The 18,169-nt window shown below is 42.5% G+C and overlaps 1 protein-coding gene across 2 annotated transcripts in view; it reads left to right on the forward strand.

Annotated features, from left to right (window-relative positions):
* The window catches only part of STARD3NL (STARD3 N-terminal like), a 49,622-nt gene extending 34,918 nt beyond the window's left edge, over positions 1 to 14,704 (forward strand). For both annotated transcript variants that reach the window (XM_059934198.1, XM_059934199.1), the window contains exons 4-9: positions 1,026 to 1,103; positions 3,032 to 3,085; positions 3,200 to 3,317; positions 6,343 to 6,438; positions 12,904 to 12,979; positions 14,211 to 14,704. In XM_059934198.1, coding sequence (XP_059790181.1) covers positions 1,026 to 1,103; positions 3,032 to 3,085; positions 3,200 to 3,317; positions 6,343 to 6,438; positions 12,904 to 12,962 — 405 coding nt within the window. In that variant the 3' untranslated portion in view covers positions 12,963 to 12,979; positions 14,211 to 14,704. The remainder of the gene's footprint in view (positions 1 to 1,025; positions 1,104 to 3,031; positions 3,086 to 3,199; positions 3,318 to 6,342; positions 6,439 to 12,903; positions 12,980 to 14,210) is intronic.
* Positions 14,705 to 18,169: the final 3,465 nt, after the last annotated feature.

Consider the following 18,169-nt stretch of genomic DNA (forward strand, 5'->3'; position numbering starts at 1 on the left):
CTTATACTTTTGCCAAGTCCGGCATGCAAAGATAGGGGTAAGATACATAGAGAAACTAAACGGTTAGCAGATTATTAGAAAACACGTTTTTAATGAAAGCAGGAAATTAAAACAAAAACAACTGCAAACTTCATTTACGTGAAAGGATCTTCAGTGAGGTCACCCAGCCAGTGGCAGCAAAGACGTTGTCAGCCTCCAGCCTTTCAGCAGTTGTGATTAGTGAGGAACTTTGGGCAGACCCCCTACCCTGAGGCATTGCTCCAGAGCCACCTGACTTCTCCCTACTCAGAATAAGTATGTTTTCCAAGTAAAATTAGTAAAGTTTTATTCCGTGTTTATTCCTTAGTAGAATTACTGAAACAGCTAAGGCATAGTGGATAAGAGCCTGGTCTTCGGAGTCAAGCTACCTGGGTTCAAATCGTGGCATCCTCACTAAGAGTTGTGTGGCCTTGGACAATTTTTCTATCCATCTTAATGACAGTTGACTCATGGGATTGCTGGGCTGGGGGATTACATGGGAAAATAATGCACATAAAAGGCTTCACAAAAGTCCCTGAACCACCCTGAAAAACCAGAGGGCCGGTCCTGGGATAGCAGAACTCTCCCAACACCCCAGTAACTCAGAGCTTTGCAGGGGACTTCACTAAGAATCTGGTATCTTCCAAAAAGTCAGTATTTGTACTTGGAGTGAAAAGGTACTGGAGTGGAAACTTTCAAAGCATTTTCTCCAACCTTAAAAGGATATCAGAATATATATGGACTCAAATAGAAAGGAAAAATAAACATCTAACTATATATTCTTTTGTTGATAATGGGAAGTTAATTTGAATCCCTCTTTGGGCAGTATTCCATAAATTCTAGAGCAGAAGATCCCAAACGCTGGTCTGTAGACCAGTACCCATCTGGGACAGTTTTCAGCTAAATCAGAATAATGAAGACACTTTGGTGGGTTCTTCCTAAAACCCAATGACTTTACCTTTGTGTATATTCCTTAAAACTTATCTTGTCTTTTCTTTTCAACACAGCTTTTGGCAGTTTTTCGATTTAAAGTGTTAATACTTGCATATGCCGTGTGCAGACTGCGCCATTGGTGGGCCATAGCGGTGAGTATGCCTGGTGAGTGGTTCCTCCCCTCCGATTTTGGTGGCTGGGCCCTGCTCACAAGAGGGCTGAGCTGCGGGCAGATGTGGATTCCATCTGGGTTGAATTCCACTTGCTTTTCCTGAGTCCCCGTCCTCCACACCTCAGTAGGTTTCACTCTCCGGGGCTTCTTTCCAAAGGTAATGAGTAACTAGCTTTGTCGCTATGGAGACTGAGACAAGTGAGGAATCTAGGGCCGACCCGTGATTGTGGTCCAAGCATCAGCCCACCCTCCACCTCATTATGCAAACGAGAGATGAGTTCCGTCCCTCTGTCACGAAGCGATTTGGACAATTTCCTCTCGGGTTGAAGCTGCCTGGTGATTTTTCAGGACTTGCTCTCTGCTTATTTTGATCACTGACTTCCTCACTGTGTTATCCCCCTCGCTCCAGTCTTAAAGGGGAAAGCTCCCTTTTTATGGTTGCCTTCGGGCTTCTCGAAGACAGTGGCAGTTTTTAACTCACCTCTGTTTCCTGGCCTCCAGCCCAGAGCTTTGGCACAAGCTCTTCACCCTCAATAAATATTTATTGATTGAGAGAAGAATTACAAGCAATTCTGCCTGAATTATTTTCCCTGTTTCCATGGACTTCTAAGCAGTCACCTTGTTGAGAGCTCTAACAAGGCAGGTATATGGGGGGGGTGTTGAAGTCCTCAGACTGGAGAGACGTGGGCAGGACCAACCTGCCGTCCTGCTTCTGGAAGGTCAGACCTCAGTCTGTGTGGGACCGGCACGGGCTTGTCCAGCTGGGCATGGGGTTGTGCGCTGTCCTAAGGGGGAGTCCCCCAGGGGCTGCGTCTGCCTGGGCCATCTCTTCTGAGCATCTACAGAATCCCAGGGCTGCTGTCAGACCATCCATTGAGTCCCAAGTTCACGGTTCATGGATGAGGGCTGACAGTTTCAGCCGGACTTGACTCCCTTTACTGAGTAGGCCGTTGCCGATACCAAACGGCTGTGATGGTTATCCCTTACCCACTGCCTGCAGCAGCCCCAATTTGGGCCGTTCTATTCCAGTCTCCATGATGTGCACTGGTGTTTGTCAGACCATCTGTCTCAGTGTTTGTTTCAGGAAAGTGGTTGACGTGCAATGAGAGTTTTAAGACAGTTTCTTCAACCTCTTCTTTGAAATGATCAAAGGGACAGGTCAGATTTAGCGCATCCATTTTATTGTTTTTGATTCTCGTTTTTAAAAACATTTACAGAGTGGGGGCCAGGCAGCTGGAAGGAGTCAGCTGGTACCTGAAGAGCACTTAGTGTCAGCCTGTAAAGTTAATTAGTATCAGAATGTAAGATGCCTCCCCTCCCGTGTTGTGTGTGTGTGTGTCTGGCTGGTGTGTGTGTGTGTGTGTGTATGTTTTGTTTTGCTGACAAAACTAACTACAACTTTGTCAACACTAAGCATGATGCCTGATGTTCCCCAACCTCCAATCTCCGTTTTGTCAGTCAAGGCTGCTGTTGGCACTCACTTTGGTCAGGTTTCATATTGCTACAAATATCAGTTGAAGGATGGAGAGACAAAGCCCAGGTGCTGTGGGATTGCCTCTGGGCTTCCCAAGCCCTGGAGGAGCCTTTCCTCTATTTCACTGGTCCTTTCTCCTATGCCGATAGCATCTTTGCATGTTGTATCCTCTAGTGGACGAAACAGAGTTTCCCAACACACAGCGTGTGGGTGAAGGGAAACCTCAAGCTGCCAGTCAGGGCTCGTGTGCCACGTGGAAGCCCACTTTGCCCCCGTCTGGTCTAGGGGATAGAGTGACATGGGAGGGAGCTGGGTGAGACAGACCCTTTACAGGCATTACCTGTTCCTGGCTCAGATGGGTCTCTTGCTTGAGGAAGGTGCCTTCAGAGTGTAAAATATTGAATTTGAACGCTGCTGGATTATGTGTCTTTCAGTTGACGACAGCAGTGACCAGTGCCTTTTTACTAGCAAAAGTGATCCTCTCAAAGGTATGGCTTTCCGCTTTTTCTGTGCCATGACCATCTGTACTGACACAGCTGCGTTCTCCAGGGTGAGCTCATGGTAACTGTGTTTCTCTTTCCTGGTCACGTCTGTTCTTCCAGCTTTTCTCTCAAGGGGCTTTTGGCTACGTGCTGCCCATCATTTCCTTCATCCTTGCCTGGATCGAGACGTGGTTCCTGGATTTCAAGGTGTTACCTCAAGAGGCAGAAGAAGAAAACAGTAAGTTTCTCTCCGAGTTCCCCTCCTGAGACTGGCCAGGCTGGGAGGAGGGGTTGCAGAGGTCTGTCTTTGTTTGTTTGTTTTAATTTTAATTTATATTGAAATAGAGTTGATTCATAGTGTTGTGTTAGTTTCAGCTGTACAGCAAAGTGATTTAGTTATACATATACATATATCTATTCTTTTCCAGATTCTTTTCCCAGATAGGTTATTACAGAGTATTGAGTAGAGTTCCCTGTGCTGTACAGTAGGTCCTTGTTGATTATCTGTTTTATATATAGTAGTGTGTGTATGTTAATTCCAACCTCCTACTTTATCCCTCCCCCTAATATATCCCTATCCCTAATTTATAGTTACCTTTCCCCTTTGGTAACTATACGTTCGTCTTCTCAGTCTGTGAGTCTGTGTCCCTTGTGTAAATAAGTTTATTTGTATCATTTTTAGATTCCACATATAAGTGGTATCACGATATTGATCTTTCTCTGTCTGACTTACTTCACTTAGTATGATAATCTCTAGGTCTATCCATGTTGCTGCAAATGGCATTATTTCATTCTTTTTTAATGGCTGAGTGATATTCCCTTGTATATATGTACCACATTTTCTTTATCCATTCCTCTGTCCATGGACATTTAGGTTGATTCCACGTCTTGGCTATTGTAAATAGTGCTGCAGTGAACATTGGGGTATGTGTATCTTTTCGAATTATGGTTTTCCCAGGAGTGGAATTGCTGGATCATGTGATAGCTTTATTTTTAGTTTTTTAAGTGTACTCCATACTGTTCTCCATAGCGGCTGGAACAATTTACATTCCCACCAACAGTGTAGGAGGGTTCAGAGATCTGGCTTTGCGTGGAGCTACGGGTGCAGTTAGGCAGATCGCGTGTCTCCACCCTGCAGGGCTGCAGGAGACATCGGGGGAAGCGTTGGATGAAAGGACGGGGACAGGGTGTGGTTCCTCACTCCAGCTGTTAGGCCAGCCTTCCCCAGAAGGAAGCGTGAACACTGGTGGAAAAGACATTCCAGCAGCAACAACAGCCAACACCTCCTTCTCCTCGGACAGGTTGACCTTTTCTCCCTGTGGATAATAGCCGGAGGACACGAAGCATTTTGTGCCGAGGTAGCAATTCTACACAGAAGTCCTCAACTTTCCAGAGGCTCCCATCGCTGTCCATCCGCAGCTGGTGCCTTTGAATGGGCCACAGCGTGAATAACAGCGGAGTGCCTACAGGGGGACGGTTTGATGGATTGCTGATGGAGATGGAGAGGAGGGAGTTAGCCAGCTGGAAATGTTCACCCATCGCAGACTTTCCAGTCCTCCTCTGAGGAGCAGAGTGAGAGCTGGCGTTACGTAGTCATGAGTCCCGGGAAAGCTGCTATAATCTCCCTGTGTGGCTTTGAGCATCACTGGATATTCACTGGGAAATCCAAACGATTGATTGAGCTTTAGGATGAATTATGGGGCTGGAATTCTTCTCTGCATGATGACCTTAGTGAACGCCTGCACATCCCACCTGCCCTCTTAGAGGTGATATAATCAAAGTTCAATGCAGAGACCCGGGCATTTTCAAGACATGCTGTTTTTTTTTAAATTTATTTAGTTATTTATTTTTGGCTGTTTTGGGTCTTCGTTTCTGTGCGAGGGCTTTCTCTAGTTGTGGCGAGCGGGGGCCACTCTTCATCGCGGCGCGCGGGCCTCTCACTACCGCGGCCTCTCTTGTTGCGGAGCACAGGCTCCAGACTCGCAGGCTCAGTAATTGTGGCTCACGGGCCTAGTTGCTCCACGGCATGTGGGATCTTCCCAGACCAGGGCTCAAACCCGTGTCCCCTTCATTGGCAGGCAGACTCTCAACCACTGCGCCACCAGGGAAGCCCCAAGACATGCTGTTTTTATGCTCTGTCAGTCATCTGGCTGGATTTGCCCTGCCTAATAGGAAAAAAAAAATTCTTGTGTCTTATAGAAAGTTAAGCATGATTGTAACCTCAAGATACAGCAGAAGGGAAAATAACCTTGCAAGTGGTTTCATTTTTCAAAAGCTCATATACAAAGAAGAAATCTAGAAGAAAAGAATTATAATTTCAAGAGTAGATTTTAAAACACATTAATCAGACCAAGGTCCGTCTTCTATTCTGTGCCCTCTGTTCCTTTATGAAAATGTATTGTGGAAAGGGGACAAATAAAGCTAATGGAAGCCACTTCTTAAAAAGTTGTAAATAGAGGACTTCCCTGGTGGTCCGGTGGTTAGCACTCTGTGTGTCCACTGCAGGGGGCACAGGTTCGATCCCTGGTTGGGGAACTAAGATCCCCCTGCCGCATGGCACAGCCAAAAATAAAAAATAAAAAGTTGTATATAAACATCAAACTGAACTTTATTGAAAGCATTATCAACTGTGAATGTGACTGAGGCTTGCATGCCTATGTGATTAAACCAAATTCAAAGTAACTAATAAAGCAGAATATATAATTAATGAAATAATTGAAAACAGCATTTATTTTCACTGTAGCATGTATTACATGCATACCTGGCACCTGCTATTTGGCCCGGTGCTTCCTCTAAGCTTTATCTTGGTGTTAACTCAGCTTCAGCCAGAAGAACTCATTGTCGACGGCCTCTCTCATCATGTGCTAGTGCTTTGATGCTTTACGTCTGCCATTTCTCTAACCAGACACAGATGTAAAGCATGACCAGGTTTTTTGTTTGGCTTTGTGCTTTGGTTTTGATGTTGTTGATTTCTATACGGAAATAGGTATTTCCTAAGGGAAAGATGCTATAAATACAGAGTCAAAGAATCCCATGAGTAACCTGAAGCAATTTTTTTTAACTAGTTGAAATCTGTCCTTATTGTACTGGTTCATAGTTTATTAACAACACTTTGTTTTTGGTTGAAAGATTTTCAGAGCACCCTTCCTGCTAAGAGTTTTTTTAAAAACGTAATAGTAACACCATTTCATTGTGATTAACCTTGCCACGAAGCTACCAGAACACTGACATCATTCCCAGTATCTGAATTTCTTCTCTTCCAGGACTCCTGATAGTTCACGATGCCTCGGAGAGGGCAGCACTGATACCTGGTGGTCTTTCTGATGGTCAGTTTTATTCTCCTCCTGAATCCGAAGCAGGTAAAAAATTTGATTATCATTTGCGTGTTTGTCCATCATTCAGAACTTGGTCCCCCTCTCCCCCTCACTACCCCCTCTACTTCTCAATACGCTTAGCAAACATTTAACATACCAGGCATTTAGGTTGTGAATATAACGAAGACTAAGACGTGGTCTTGATGTGCGACCCGTGATGAGATGCAGAGATGTGAAAATAAACGTGGTCGAGGGCCTTAGACCTGATGCGTGGCCGGGGGGAGGGTCTCTATGCTCTGTTATCTGTCATCCCCTAACTGGCCTTCCTCCACAACCCCCCATGTCTGAGAGTGGCAGCACTGCCTACCCAGTTGCCCAAGTCAGAAACCAGAGCCTCACTGGGGACTCTGCCCCTTGCCTGTGGCTCCCGGCCCGTCGTTCACCACGCCGTTTTGATCCTCGTTGTTTCTGCCTCCTTGATTTCATTTAAATTGCGCCACTTATCATATCTGTAGCCTCAGTTCAGCATTTCTCGTTTCTTTTTTTTTTTGGCCGCGCCGCGCGGCATGTGGGATCTTAGCTCCCTGACCAGGGCTGGAACTCGCGCCCCCTGCATTGGAAGCGTGGAGTCTTCCCCACTGGACCGCCAGGGGACGCCCCCAGCATTTCTCATCTCAATTTCTGCGCCAGCCTCCTCCTCAGCTGCCTTCTCCCAACCAGCCACTAGAATGCCATGTTAAATAGAACAATTGCATTGTTCTAAAGGTTCTTCATAACCGCTCTGTGAGGTAGAAGTCTCATTACCCCTGTTTTAGAGATGAGCAAGTTGAGACACAGAGAAGTGAGGTGGTTTGTCCAGCATCACACAAAGAGCAAGAAGGTGGAGGATTTGAACCCCAGCTCCAGGGCTAGTGTCCATGCTCACAGCTAATATGCAGCCTTTCAGTATTAATGAATGTGCAAGACTGATCACGTTATTCCCTTGCTTGAAAGCCTTCAGCGGCGCAAAGGATTAAGAAAGTCATTGGATCCTTAGCCTGACAGAAAGCACCTCTGTGTCCACCCTTACCCAGTGAGCCAAGCTCTCTTCTCCTTATGCTCCTCGTGTGCTGTTCTTAGCTTTCCGAAAATAACACTAAAACCCTCAAGCCATTGTGCATGTTGCTTGTTCTATCCTTGGCGTTACCCTCTGCAGTCCTAGTTTCCACTCATATGTGCAGAAGGCTTCTCCCCACTCCCACCCTCCCCCTGGCTCCCAGCTGTCCTAGGTAGGGGGTCTTTTGCCTCGGTTCTCTAAGCTCTCTCCCACAACCCTGTCATCCTGTGCTGACTGCACCGTCTTTGGCAGTGACTTGGCCTGTTTCTATTACTGGGATATAAACTTGGGTTAGAGACTACATTGTTTTATTCCCCACATTACATTTAGTAAATATTTTAAACACACACACACACACACACACACACACACACACACACTAGAGTAAAACCAGACTCCAGGCAGAAAGAGCCACGTGAATATCAAAGGCACAGCAATGGGACATAGGATATTAGGGGAACTCGAAGTAACTTGATATTCTGGGCTGTTGGTGTTAGATTTAAAAGCAATATAAAACACAAAATCATAGAGTCAGATGAAATAAAGATATGAATTAACAGAAACGCTATTTCTCAGCCAGCAGAAACTAGAATAAGTATTAAACTTTCATTACCTCATTATAAGGATGCTTTCCTTGAGATTTTTGTATGTCACAGGACTCATTCTTTCAAAAAAAAAGTTTGCATTACAGTTCATGCTTTTGTATAACTTTTTTTCTAAGACTAATAAAACTTCTCAGCCCCAATGTATTTTTTTAATTAGAAGTTCAGAACAACAGGATAATAATGTGAGGAATACCTCAGGCATTTTTCATCCAGCAAGCCATTGGCTTCCTTCTTTGACTTTTACCACCACCTAGTGGCAGTTGGAAGCATTACCATTTCATTGAATTATGAAGGTAAACAAAAACAACCCTGTCAGCGTTCCACTGGGTGGCTGCGTTGTATAAGACAAAGCCCAGATTAGTAGTGGGCAGAGGAGTGTTCAAAGTGACTTACTTTATTGTATTATATTTTCATTGTCTGAATGTTCAATTCAGGAAAGAATTAAGATTGAAAACTATTATTGGAATTAATGTGCCTAGAAAGAAGATTTTACTTTAAAATAAAGCTTTCTTAGGAGGTCAGCAGACAAATATTAAATAGTCTTCTAACAGCAGAAGTTATAAGCTTTTTGCCCGTATACAGTGCTAATTGGTCCCTATCAATAAGAAGGTGTCTGGGGCCTGCCTTGCCCTTTCTTGTCTTTCTCTAGCACCTAGTATAGTGCCTGGCACATAGTAAACTTAGAACTGTTGAAGGAATGAATGAAGAGAGAAAGAAAGAAATTGGAGGCACCAGAAATTTAAATGTTAGCATTTTTCCTTGTAAAGGAATGGCTTGAATTTTAGAATCACAGAGCTTTGGAAAATTAGCACATTTTAGTGGATGTACTTTTAAAGGATATAAAGGTGGTTTGTTTTACAGATTTGCTTGTTGGTTTAGCCATATCCTGTTTGCCTGTGTATTAAATGGAAAGAATGAGGAAGCAGAGTCCTTTCTTGGATGATTGTGTTGAGGTTGTTATGTGCTCAGACAATTTAAGTGAACCAGTTGTGATGCTGGAGAAAAGGTAATTTGTCACCTCTTGAATCATTGAAAGACTGACTTAAAATGAAGGATAGCTCAATTGCATACTATCATCTGTGCTAAACAAATCTAGATGAAGGCATTGAAATTTTTGTGTGTGTGTGTGCCTTCTAAAATGGGTGTGGCCACACCACACAAGGATCTGTGGGCAAGGATGTTCAGTGCAATATTGTTTATAAAGTAAAGCAGGGCAAAATGAAACCCAAGCCTGGGAACACCTAAAAGAGACAAAACATTTAAATAACTTATGGTACATCCTTATCATAAATCCTATGAGGCTGTTAAAAGGAGGCTGAGGTTTATAAACTAATATGGAAAGAAGTCCACTATATATTAAGTAAAAAAAAGGCAACTTGCAGAAGAGTATACACACTATGAGTCTATTTGTGTTAAACATATGTATATATATACACTGCAAAATGTACTTTTATAAGTACATTTTTAAAAAAAACTAGTTAGTGAAGTAAACTGCCTGAGGTCTAAAAAAATAAATAAATAAAAGTCATTAAAATAAAATGGAATTTAACATTTAAATATGAGTTTACCTTTATAAATTATGGGCCATTTTTGTACGGTAGATAAGTTTTCTGGAGTTTTTGAAACATCTTTTATTATTTTGAATTTTATTTTATTTATTTTTTTGTACAGCAGCAGGTTCTTATTAGTTATCCATTTTATTCATAATAGTGTATACATGTCAATCCCAATCTCCCAATTCATCACACCACCACCATCCCCACCCCCCCGCCACTTTCCCCCCTTGGTGTCCATACGTTTGTTCTCTACGTCTGTGTCTCAATTTCTGCCCTGCAAATCGGTTCATCTGTACCATTTTTCTAGGTTCCACATATATGCGTTAATATACTATATTTGTTTTTCTCTTTCTGACTTACTTCACTCTGTATGAGTCTCTAGACCCATCCACATCTTTACAAATGACCCAATTTCATTCCTTTTTTATGGCTGAGTAAGGCATGGAAATTTGAATTTGACACCATGCATGCTGGTGTGGGCTAAGTCTGTGAAATTATGTCCCCTGTGGTGTGTGGTTGTGGATGTGTCTTTTCAGTTGTTGTTGTTGTTTTTAATTCTTTTATTTTTAAGCCTGGCTTCCTAGGGGTCACCCCTGTGTCTACATAGCTTCGTGGTAGCCAGTGATTAGACAGCCTTTGCAGTCAGTCACCGTGATTAAGACTTTCATCCTCGGCCAAATGGATATTTGTATGTATTGGATAGCACGTTCAAATTTCAGGTCTTTTTGAGTCTTCTTCAAAAAGCCTTTTTCAGCTTCTGGAGTCTTCTTTTGCTGAATATTTTTACACCTCCTCTGCATATGCTCACAGCCTCATGGTTTTTAGGCTGTAGTGTGGGTTCTCTTGGGTTTCCGTTGTGTATGCGCACAGCTTCAGCCAAGCAGATGCTTGCTGCAGCCGTGACCATCACCTCAAACCAGCAGAGGCTCTGGCTCCTGTGCTCACATACCACCAAGTCTGTCATTTCACCATCGCATCACTTCTCACCCCAGATTAAATGAGCTCCTTCAACCGTGTAAGTTTGCCGCCAGTCCTCACGGCCTGCCATACTCTGGAAGAACCTTCCTGCCATGGAGCTGGGCGATGGGAGGTGGGGGAAGAATGGGGGCAGCCAAAGGAAAGAGCGACATGGTGTTCCCACAGTTCTGCAGTTCCTCAAGCACGTCTCACATAGTTGTAAGCCTTTGGTCGTTTCCCCAACACTGAACTTGCTGTCTGGTTCATCTAGTTCAGTTTTATAGTCGCTTTTCAAGGAGAAGGTTTGTTGAACTCCTTATTCGACAATAGCCAGAACGCCTTGCTAGCATTCACTTTTAAATTATGGAAAGCATGTGCATTATTATGTTTTAATTTAAAGTTTGGCTTTATTTAGGACTCCCAAATAGTTCCAAGCCACGTCAGCTCATTGTGGCTTGAGTGCCGTTACCCTGACAGGTGGAAAGTGAGCCCGGAAACAGGAAGGCTCGCTGTGACCACTTTCCTTAGACTCCTTTCAAAGTGACATGGCAGTTACACCACCCCAGGGTCTCTAAGATTTCCAGCAGTTGAATAAGCTGGGAAGTGAAGCCTCCCAACCACTATATCTTTATGTATTTGTTTTACCACAAACTTAACCTGAACGACATGACATTTATGCGGTTGAGGTGTGGGACTCAAAACTTTTCTTAAGATTCTCAGGCATTCATTCTTCTGTACCAGATTTGTTCTTGGCTATAATCCAGGCAGACGTTCTCGAAGAAAAAAGTGCCCTTTTAAAAAACTTTTTATTGGGGTATAGTTGATTTACAATGTTGTGTTAGTTTCAGGTGTACAGCAAAGTGAATCAGTTATACATATGCATATACCCACTCTTTTTTTAGATTCTTTTCCCATATAGGTCATTACAGAGTACTGAGTAGAGTTCCCTGTGCTACACAGTAGGTCCTTACTAGTTATCTATTTTATATATAGTAGTGTGTGTATGTCCATCCCAGTCTCCCAATTCATCCCTCTCCCCCCACCCCTCCACTTTCTCTCCGGTGAAATTGCCCTTTTTGAAGTGTATTATCTGATAAGAGTAAAGCAACAGTGAGGCTGGCTGCTTTTGCAGGAGTAGGTAACATTCTAACCTGTTCCCTTGGTCTCCTCACCACTCTCTTTAGTTCCCTTCCCTGATTATGAGAGGAATGCGTAATTGTTATAAAAAATGTGTGAAAAGAACAAAAATGAAAGATAACGCTCCTTCAAACTATTCAGCAACATTAGTATTGACAGTTTAGTTTGTTTCCTTCTACTTTTGTGTAATTTACATAATTCTTGGCCATACTGTCTGTGTTATTTATACCCTGTTTTAAAAATTATAAAGTCACTTTAAGTTTATTGTAGAAATTTTGGAATATCCAGAAATGTACATAAGTCACCTGGTCATTTATTTCTAGTCTTACTGATTTGTACAAGTATATCAAGTTTTTAAAATTTTTATCAAATGTGATCTTACACTATATTTCTCATTACATATTTGCCTTTACTTTATAGCATATGCATTTCCCATGTTGTTATATACTGTATAAACACAGTTTTTAAGTGGATGGAAGATATTTCATGGAAATATAATAATTACTTAACTTTTCTTCTACTCTCAGACATTAGATTTTTCTTCTCATTTTTAGAAGGAAAGTCTTCATAATGGAAAAAAGTGTTATTTCCTCAGGGAGATATCCTAAGGATATCATCCCAGAGTGGAATGACTGGGTCACATTCAAGAATAACAGAAGGCTCACGCAACATTGACCCAGAGTGGTTGTAACCATGGTCGCTGGCAACAGCGCACAATGGTGACCATCTGCCTTGCCTGTACGTTGGAATCCCTCACTGCTCTCTCACTCACTGAATACAGCTATTTTTCAAAATACGTAGATTAAATTATTAATACCCAAAGATTCTTGCACTTGAAAAACAGGTAAGCTTTTCAGCAAAGAAGCAGAAGAGGAGGAGCAGTGCATAATAGTTCTTGGTCCATATGAATATTTTTAGAACATACGTGAAATCCATTTTGACAGATCAGTGCTTGCGATAGGTCCTATTTGAAAGGTTTCCCTCCTACAAGATATAAAGTAAAACTATTTTACAGTTTTGTTAACTTGAATCTCTTGTGGCTTAAACATATATATCCCTCATTTAAAATTTTATGCTCGTAGATTATAATTTTAAAGAAATCGTTTGTTACTGTAATCGAATGCAGTACTTTTTCTCCTTCCCCTTCCCTACCATCTAGGATCTGAAAATGAAGCTGAAGAAAAGCAGGACAGTGAAAAACCACTTTTAGAACTATGAGTAAGACTTTTATTAAAGTAAGTCTTTGAAAATGAAACTGTAATAATGAAGTGGTTAAATACGGAGCCTTTCTTTGAGTAGATTCAAAGTAAAATTCAAAGAATATGTGTGTGATTATAGGTTATATTTCTCCCAAGTACATGAATTTGTCAGGCACATTTTATAATGTAAAATCTCTTAACCTTTTCTAGGTATAAATTTGCGAAGGATGAGAAATACCTCAGAGTCCCAAATTTCTAAATAAGGATGACTTAGTTCCTTTTTGTTTATGTAGCCAGAATGTCTCCGTGTCAGACTTTGTTTAATTACAAACCCTAACTTCTGAGGGCGGCGAGGGCAGCAGTCCTGGGAGGCTGGTACTGTCATTGTCTCCACTTACACGGAGGCGGGTGAGACTGAGGGTGAGTGATTGGTCCAAGGTCGCACAGCTGGCAGGGGCAGAGCCGGGACTCAGGCGTTCCGTGTGGTACCAGGATCCGTTCTGGTCCCGCACCGGATGGACGTCTCTGGAGGGTTCTGGAGCTTCTGAGATGACCCATGTGGTCCAGTCACAGCAGTCGGGCCCGATGTACCTCCAGGTCAGGGCACGTTGTTCAGTCCCTTCAAATCATCAAAGGAAACATTTCAACCTCAGAAATGCGAGCAAATAAACATACAGTCAATTGTAGAAGCAGCAACCCTGCTTAATTATTTAACCACAGAAGGGAAAAGAGAGTAGGTCTTAAAAGTTCCCATCACAAGAAAAAAAAATAATCTGTAACTATGTATAGTGAGGGATGTCAACTAGACTTACTGCGGTGATCGTTTCACAGTGTAGACAAATATAGAATCATTAGGTGGTATAACTTAAACTAATAAAATGTTATATGTCAATTACATCTCAACTTAAAAAAATAATGAAATAAAATTTAGAATTTTATTTAAAAAAAATAAAAGGCAGCCACAGGCAGCCAGAGTCGCAGCAAACGGAGGACCTGCCCTGCATCAGTGGTACCCAACACGCTCCGGCCCCTTTTTCTACAACAGTGTTCAGACACAGGACAAAAATATGGGCATGTGAATAAGGATGTCCTTTTCTAAAATGCTTTAAAATAAATTCTTGGGTGGCCTCACCCATGGTCTTTCAAGTGTCTGTAACACAGCCTATCTTTAGTATGTAGACTTTGTTGTAAATGCATAAAGCAAAATGTAGCATTTTGCCTTTTTACACTACATCTCAAATATTTCTGTGTTCTCTCTTTTTCTAAGTGTGAAAAACCTTCACTGAACGTCACCAGAGGGAAAAAAGGACTGAAACTGGGGGTCTCCCTATTGAGGGTTGAAATGGTGACATCCACTGCTGACGTTACTGAATGGCTAATAAAGAATTTATTGATTGTAATACCTCACAGACATGGTACCATCTCCACATACATTTAATCACCTGCCTGTGGCTGGTAAGATAATGTCATGATCCATCCTGTATCCAGTGAGACTTGAGTCTGATCTGTCAATGAATAGTTGCAGAAAGTCTTGTGCTGTGTTCCTGATCAAAAGACTTCTTAATATATTGGAATAACACTTTTTTTAGTATGCAAAATATCTTTTTATTTTGACTTGCAGAATGGAATTTTTTTGTTTCATGTCTCGGATTTCTTTTGTCTTTCTTTTTTAACTCCCTACATTTCCCTTGTGTTTTTTTAACTCATGCACATGCACTATTTGTACAATTTTAAAAGGTAATAAAATCCAACATATCAAAATGATCAGTTTTATTTTTCCTGTTTTGCATTATGTATTTGGCCTAAAGTGTTGGAATTACAAAAGGGGAACATGAGGGATTGTGAATACATATAAAAAGTCACCAGAAATGGAATCGTTCTCTCAGAAGTATGATCTAAAATAGTCTAAATACTCTTCTTTGAACCCACTCTGTGAAATCATTTTCCCTTGTGTTTAGCTAGTTTGAATTAAAATGAGCTCAATTATATTGTGAGCTATTTTTGTTAAACAGGAATATTCAACGCTATGCTTCCTGGGAAGGCAGCATGTCTATCAGTTTTCTTTCATTATTCATTGTGTCATTCAAGAAATACTCAGCTGTGTATGATGGAAATGGTGCTGGTTTGGATGGAAACTGACCATTTATGCACATCAAATCAACTCCATCCGTGCTTGGTCTAAGAACGGGCCACAGGACCGAAGTGCAGCTGGAGGCTCCCTGGGAGGCTGGGGCCTAACCAGGGGGAGCTTCTTCCATGGAGAGAGGGGGAGGGAGAGCTCCAGGGCCTGGCTTTGGACTAAAGCCTCAAGAATTCAGTGGTGTCATCACAACGAGAACATCCTGTCTCGGGAGTGGACCCCCATCTACACCATGACCACTGATGTGGCCTGTGTGCCTTTAACCTGAGAAGGAGCTCTCCGCAACACACTGGGATGGACCAGTAGGATGTGGCCAGTCTTCCTAGGTGGGCAAGGCCCCCCCAGATGTTGGCTCTCAGAGCAGAGATCAAGGAGGATGAAGGATGTGACTTGAATGTGCTGTAAGGTCAGACTGTGAGAGCTAAAGCATTGATCTCAGCTGTAGAGCCGTGCTTCCCTCTGGGACTGGACGGATGGAGTCCAGGGCTCAGACCCCTGCTGGGCGGGGTGGAGGTGGGACACCTGCTCTTCATGCTCGTGTTGCTGAGCAGCCCTCGGCTCGTTCACCCATCACACTGTCATCTGATGTCAGTGCTTCTATTAAGCCTTGCTCAGGATGACTCTGAAGTCATTTTGTCCCATTAGGGGGACTTATGTGACTCAGTATATGACACTCAATTGCATGGGTGAGATCAGGGCCTCCGTATCTCTGTTCTTGTGAGGGAAAAAGCACATCACATCTGTCCATACAGCTGGGTTTAGGGGGTCGGGTCTTATGTCACCCTGTCTACACTGAGAAGATGAAACCAAGAAGTACCAGCCTCAGTTAATCACAGATCATGGAAGAGCATGGGTGGTTGGTGGAATGTCAGGGATTATCTTAGTGCTGCAAGGAGTCCTGTCTGCTCTTTCCTCCAGAACAGGGTCCTGAGCGTGGATGGAGGTGCAGCATCTGAATATTCTGGGCGTAAGTTTCCCAACTCACATAGGAGCTAATTGGAGGAACTACATACAGAAATAATGGGGAACGCCAAGCCACAGCCTAGAGTATGTTTGATAGCAATTACGTGCCTGTGTAGAGGGATGTTTTCTTTCCATTAGCTGTGACCCTTTGAAAGTGAGCAAAGTTGGTTGTGGTTTAACTGTTCTTATTTCCTTGTGACACCCCATCTACCCCTTGCACAGTCCCAACCAGCAGGGGCCGGTTTGACTTTGAGCATTTTCCACGAATCAACCACATTCGACAGAGCACACAAACAAAAGAAGCCTGAGAAAATGAAACACCACCAGCCATACCAGCGCCCTCCTGCCACTCACGCTGTTACCCTCACCACCACCGCCCTCCCGTCTCCGCACCTCCCAGGCCAGGGCAGCCCAGGGCAAGTTGGGAAAGGAAGTTGCTGAGAAGTTGGAAACCACAGGAGGCACTGCCCAGCAGGGCCCTGGCGGTGAAATCAGCTGCACAAAACTTTCAGAGATTTGCAGGTTTCCCCTCTTGGCTTCTATGCTTTACCAATGCAGAAATAGTTTCCAATCTCCAAGAGGAGGGCCAGGTACTTGGGCTAAAGAGATCTGCTCAAATATCTAATTTGGATAGTCTCCACCAAGGAGACTATCTAAATTAGATTTCATCTTTCTTGTATCTGGTTGCTCTTATTTTGTTTCCAAATGGGAACCTCTATTTGGTTTTCAAAAGAACTAGTTTCACAGAAGCTGAAGTGAATTGTAAACACAGAAACAAACAAAAAAACAGCTTCCCAATTTTAAAGGAGACAATGTTTTAATTCTAATACATAAAAAGGATTTTTACTTTAAAAGGATTAGAGAAAATAGAAAAATATACAATCACTTATTTTTTCACCCACCTACCATGCAGTGAACATTTTGTTTTGTGTGTGCCTGTAGAAATACACAGACACACATATAAATGAGCATCATACTTGTTACTATTACCACTCAATAGAAAAAAGTGATCAAAGGACATGAACAAATATTGCACAGGAAAGGAAATACGAATAGACTTTATATAAAGAGATGCTTATCCTCACAGAAAGAGAAAAATTAAAACCACAGTGAGATAGATGAGATACTGTTTTTCACCTGTCAGATCAGCAGAATCCTGACCTTTGACAGCACTCTCCCAGCATTCACCTACATTGTGGTACAGATGCAGGATGGTGCTGTGTCCATCATAGGCAAGTTGGCCATAGCTGTCAAAATGACCAATATGCACGGTCAAAACGACATAAAACACTATTATAATTTCAGCATCTTTTGTAATAGCAAAAGAGTGGACATAAGCCAATGACATATCACGGGGGAACTGATTTTTGTAAAGTATTGTAATTCACCAGTGAAATATCACACAACTGTCCATGTGTCACCAGAGACTGACATGAAAAGAGCTCTAGGTTGTATAAGTGAGAAGAGAGGTGCAGAATAATGTATATTGTTTACTACCTTTGTGTATGAAGCAGGAAATTAGAATATGTATACATGCATGTACATATATGTTTCATTTATTTTGTATGTTCATTCGAATTTGCTAAATAAAAACTGGAAGTATGCAGAGGAAACAGAAGTGTGACCTGTAAGAGGTAGGGACGTAGATATAGTGGTTGGAGCAAGGTTTCTTAATGCAATTTCTAGAGTGTTTTGATTGATTTGGAACCAGGCCATGGTATAATCTAACAATTTTACTGGCGTTTGCTAGGCATATTAGTTTTTCAACAACACTTCCTGACTAATTCTCCATTTCTTTAAATAACGTACATTTTTTTGGAAGACGCATAGAAGTCTGTCGTATGATGTCCTTTAGTTTATTTCTGTAGTTTCTAATTGGGCATTTGGGTTACTTTGGGCTGTAAGTGGCGCTACATTGGATGGACATCTGGGCACATAAATCCCAGTACATACATTTTGTTTCCTTAGGAAATTGATGCGTGGATGGTAAGATCACTTTCCAGGTGAAGCACGTTGTACACTTGTGTAATGGGCTCTGTGACGACTCCTCGCTGCCTGAGATCTGAGCTGGCGGCACTGGGGCTGTTTCAGTCGCTTGCTGCCTCAACCCGGCTGCACATTAG

The sequence above is a fragment of the Balaenoptera ricei genome, chromosome 9, assembly GCF_028023285.1.
Source record: "Balaenoptera ricei isolate mBalRic1 chromosome 9, mBalRic1.hap2, whole genome shotgun sequence".
Taxonomy (NCBI): Eukaryota; Metazoa; Chordata; class Mammalia; order Artiodactyla; family Balaenopteridae; genus Balaenoptera; species Balaenoptera ricei.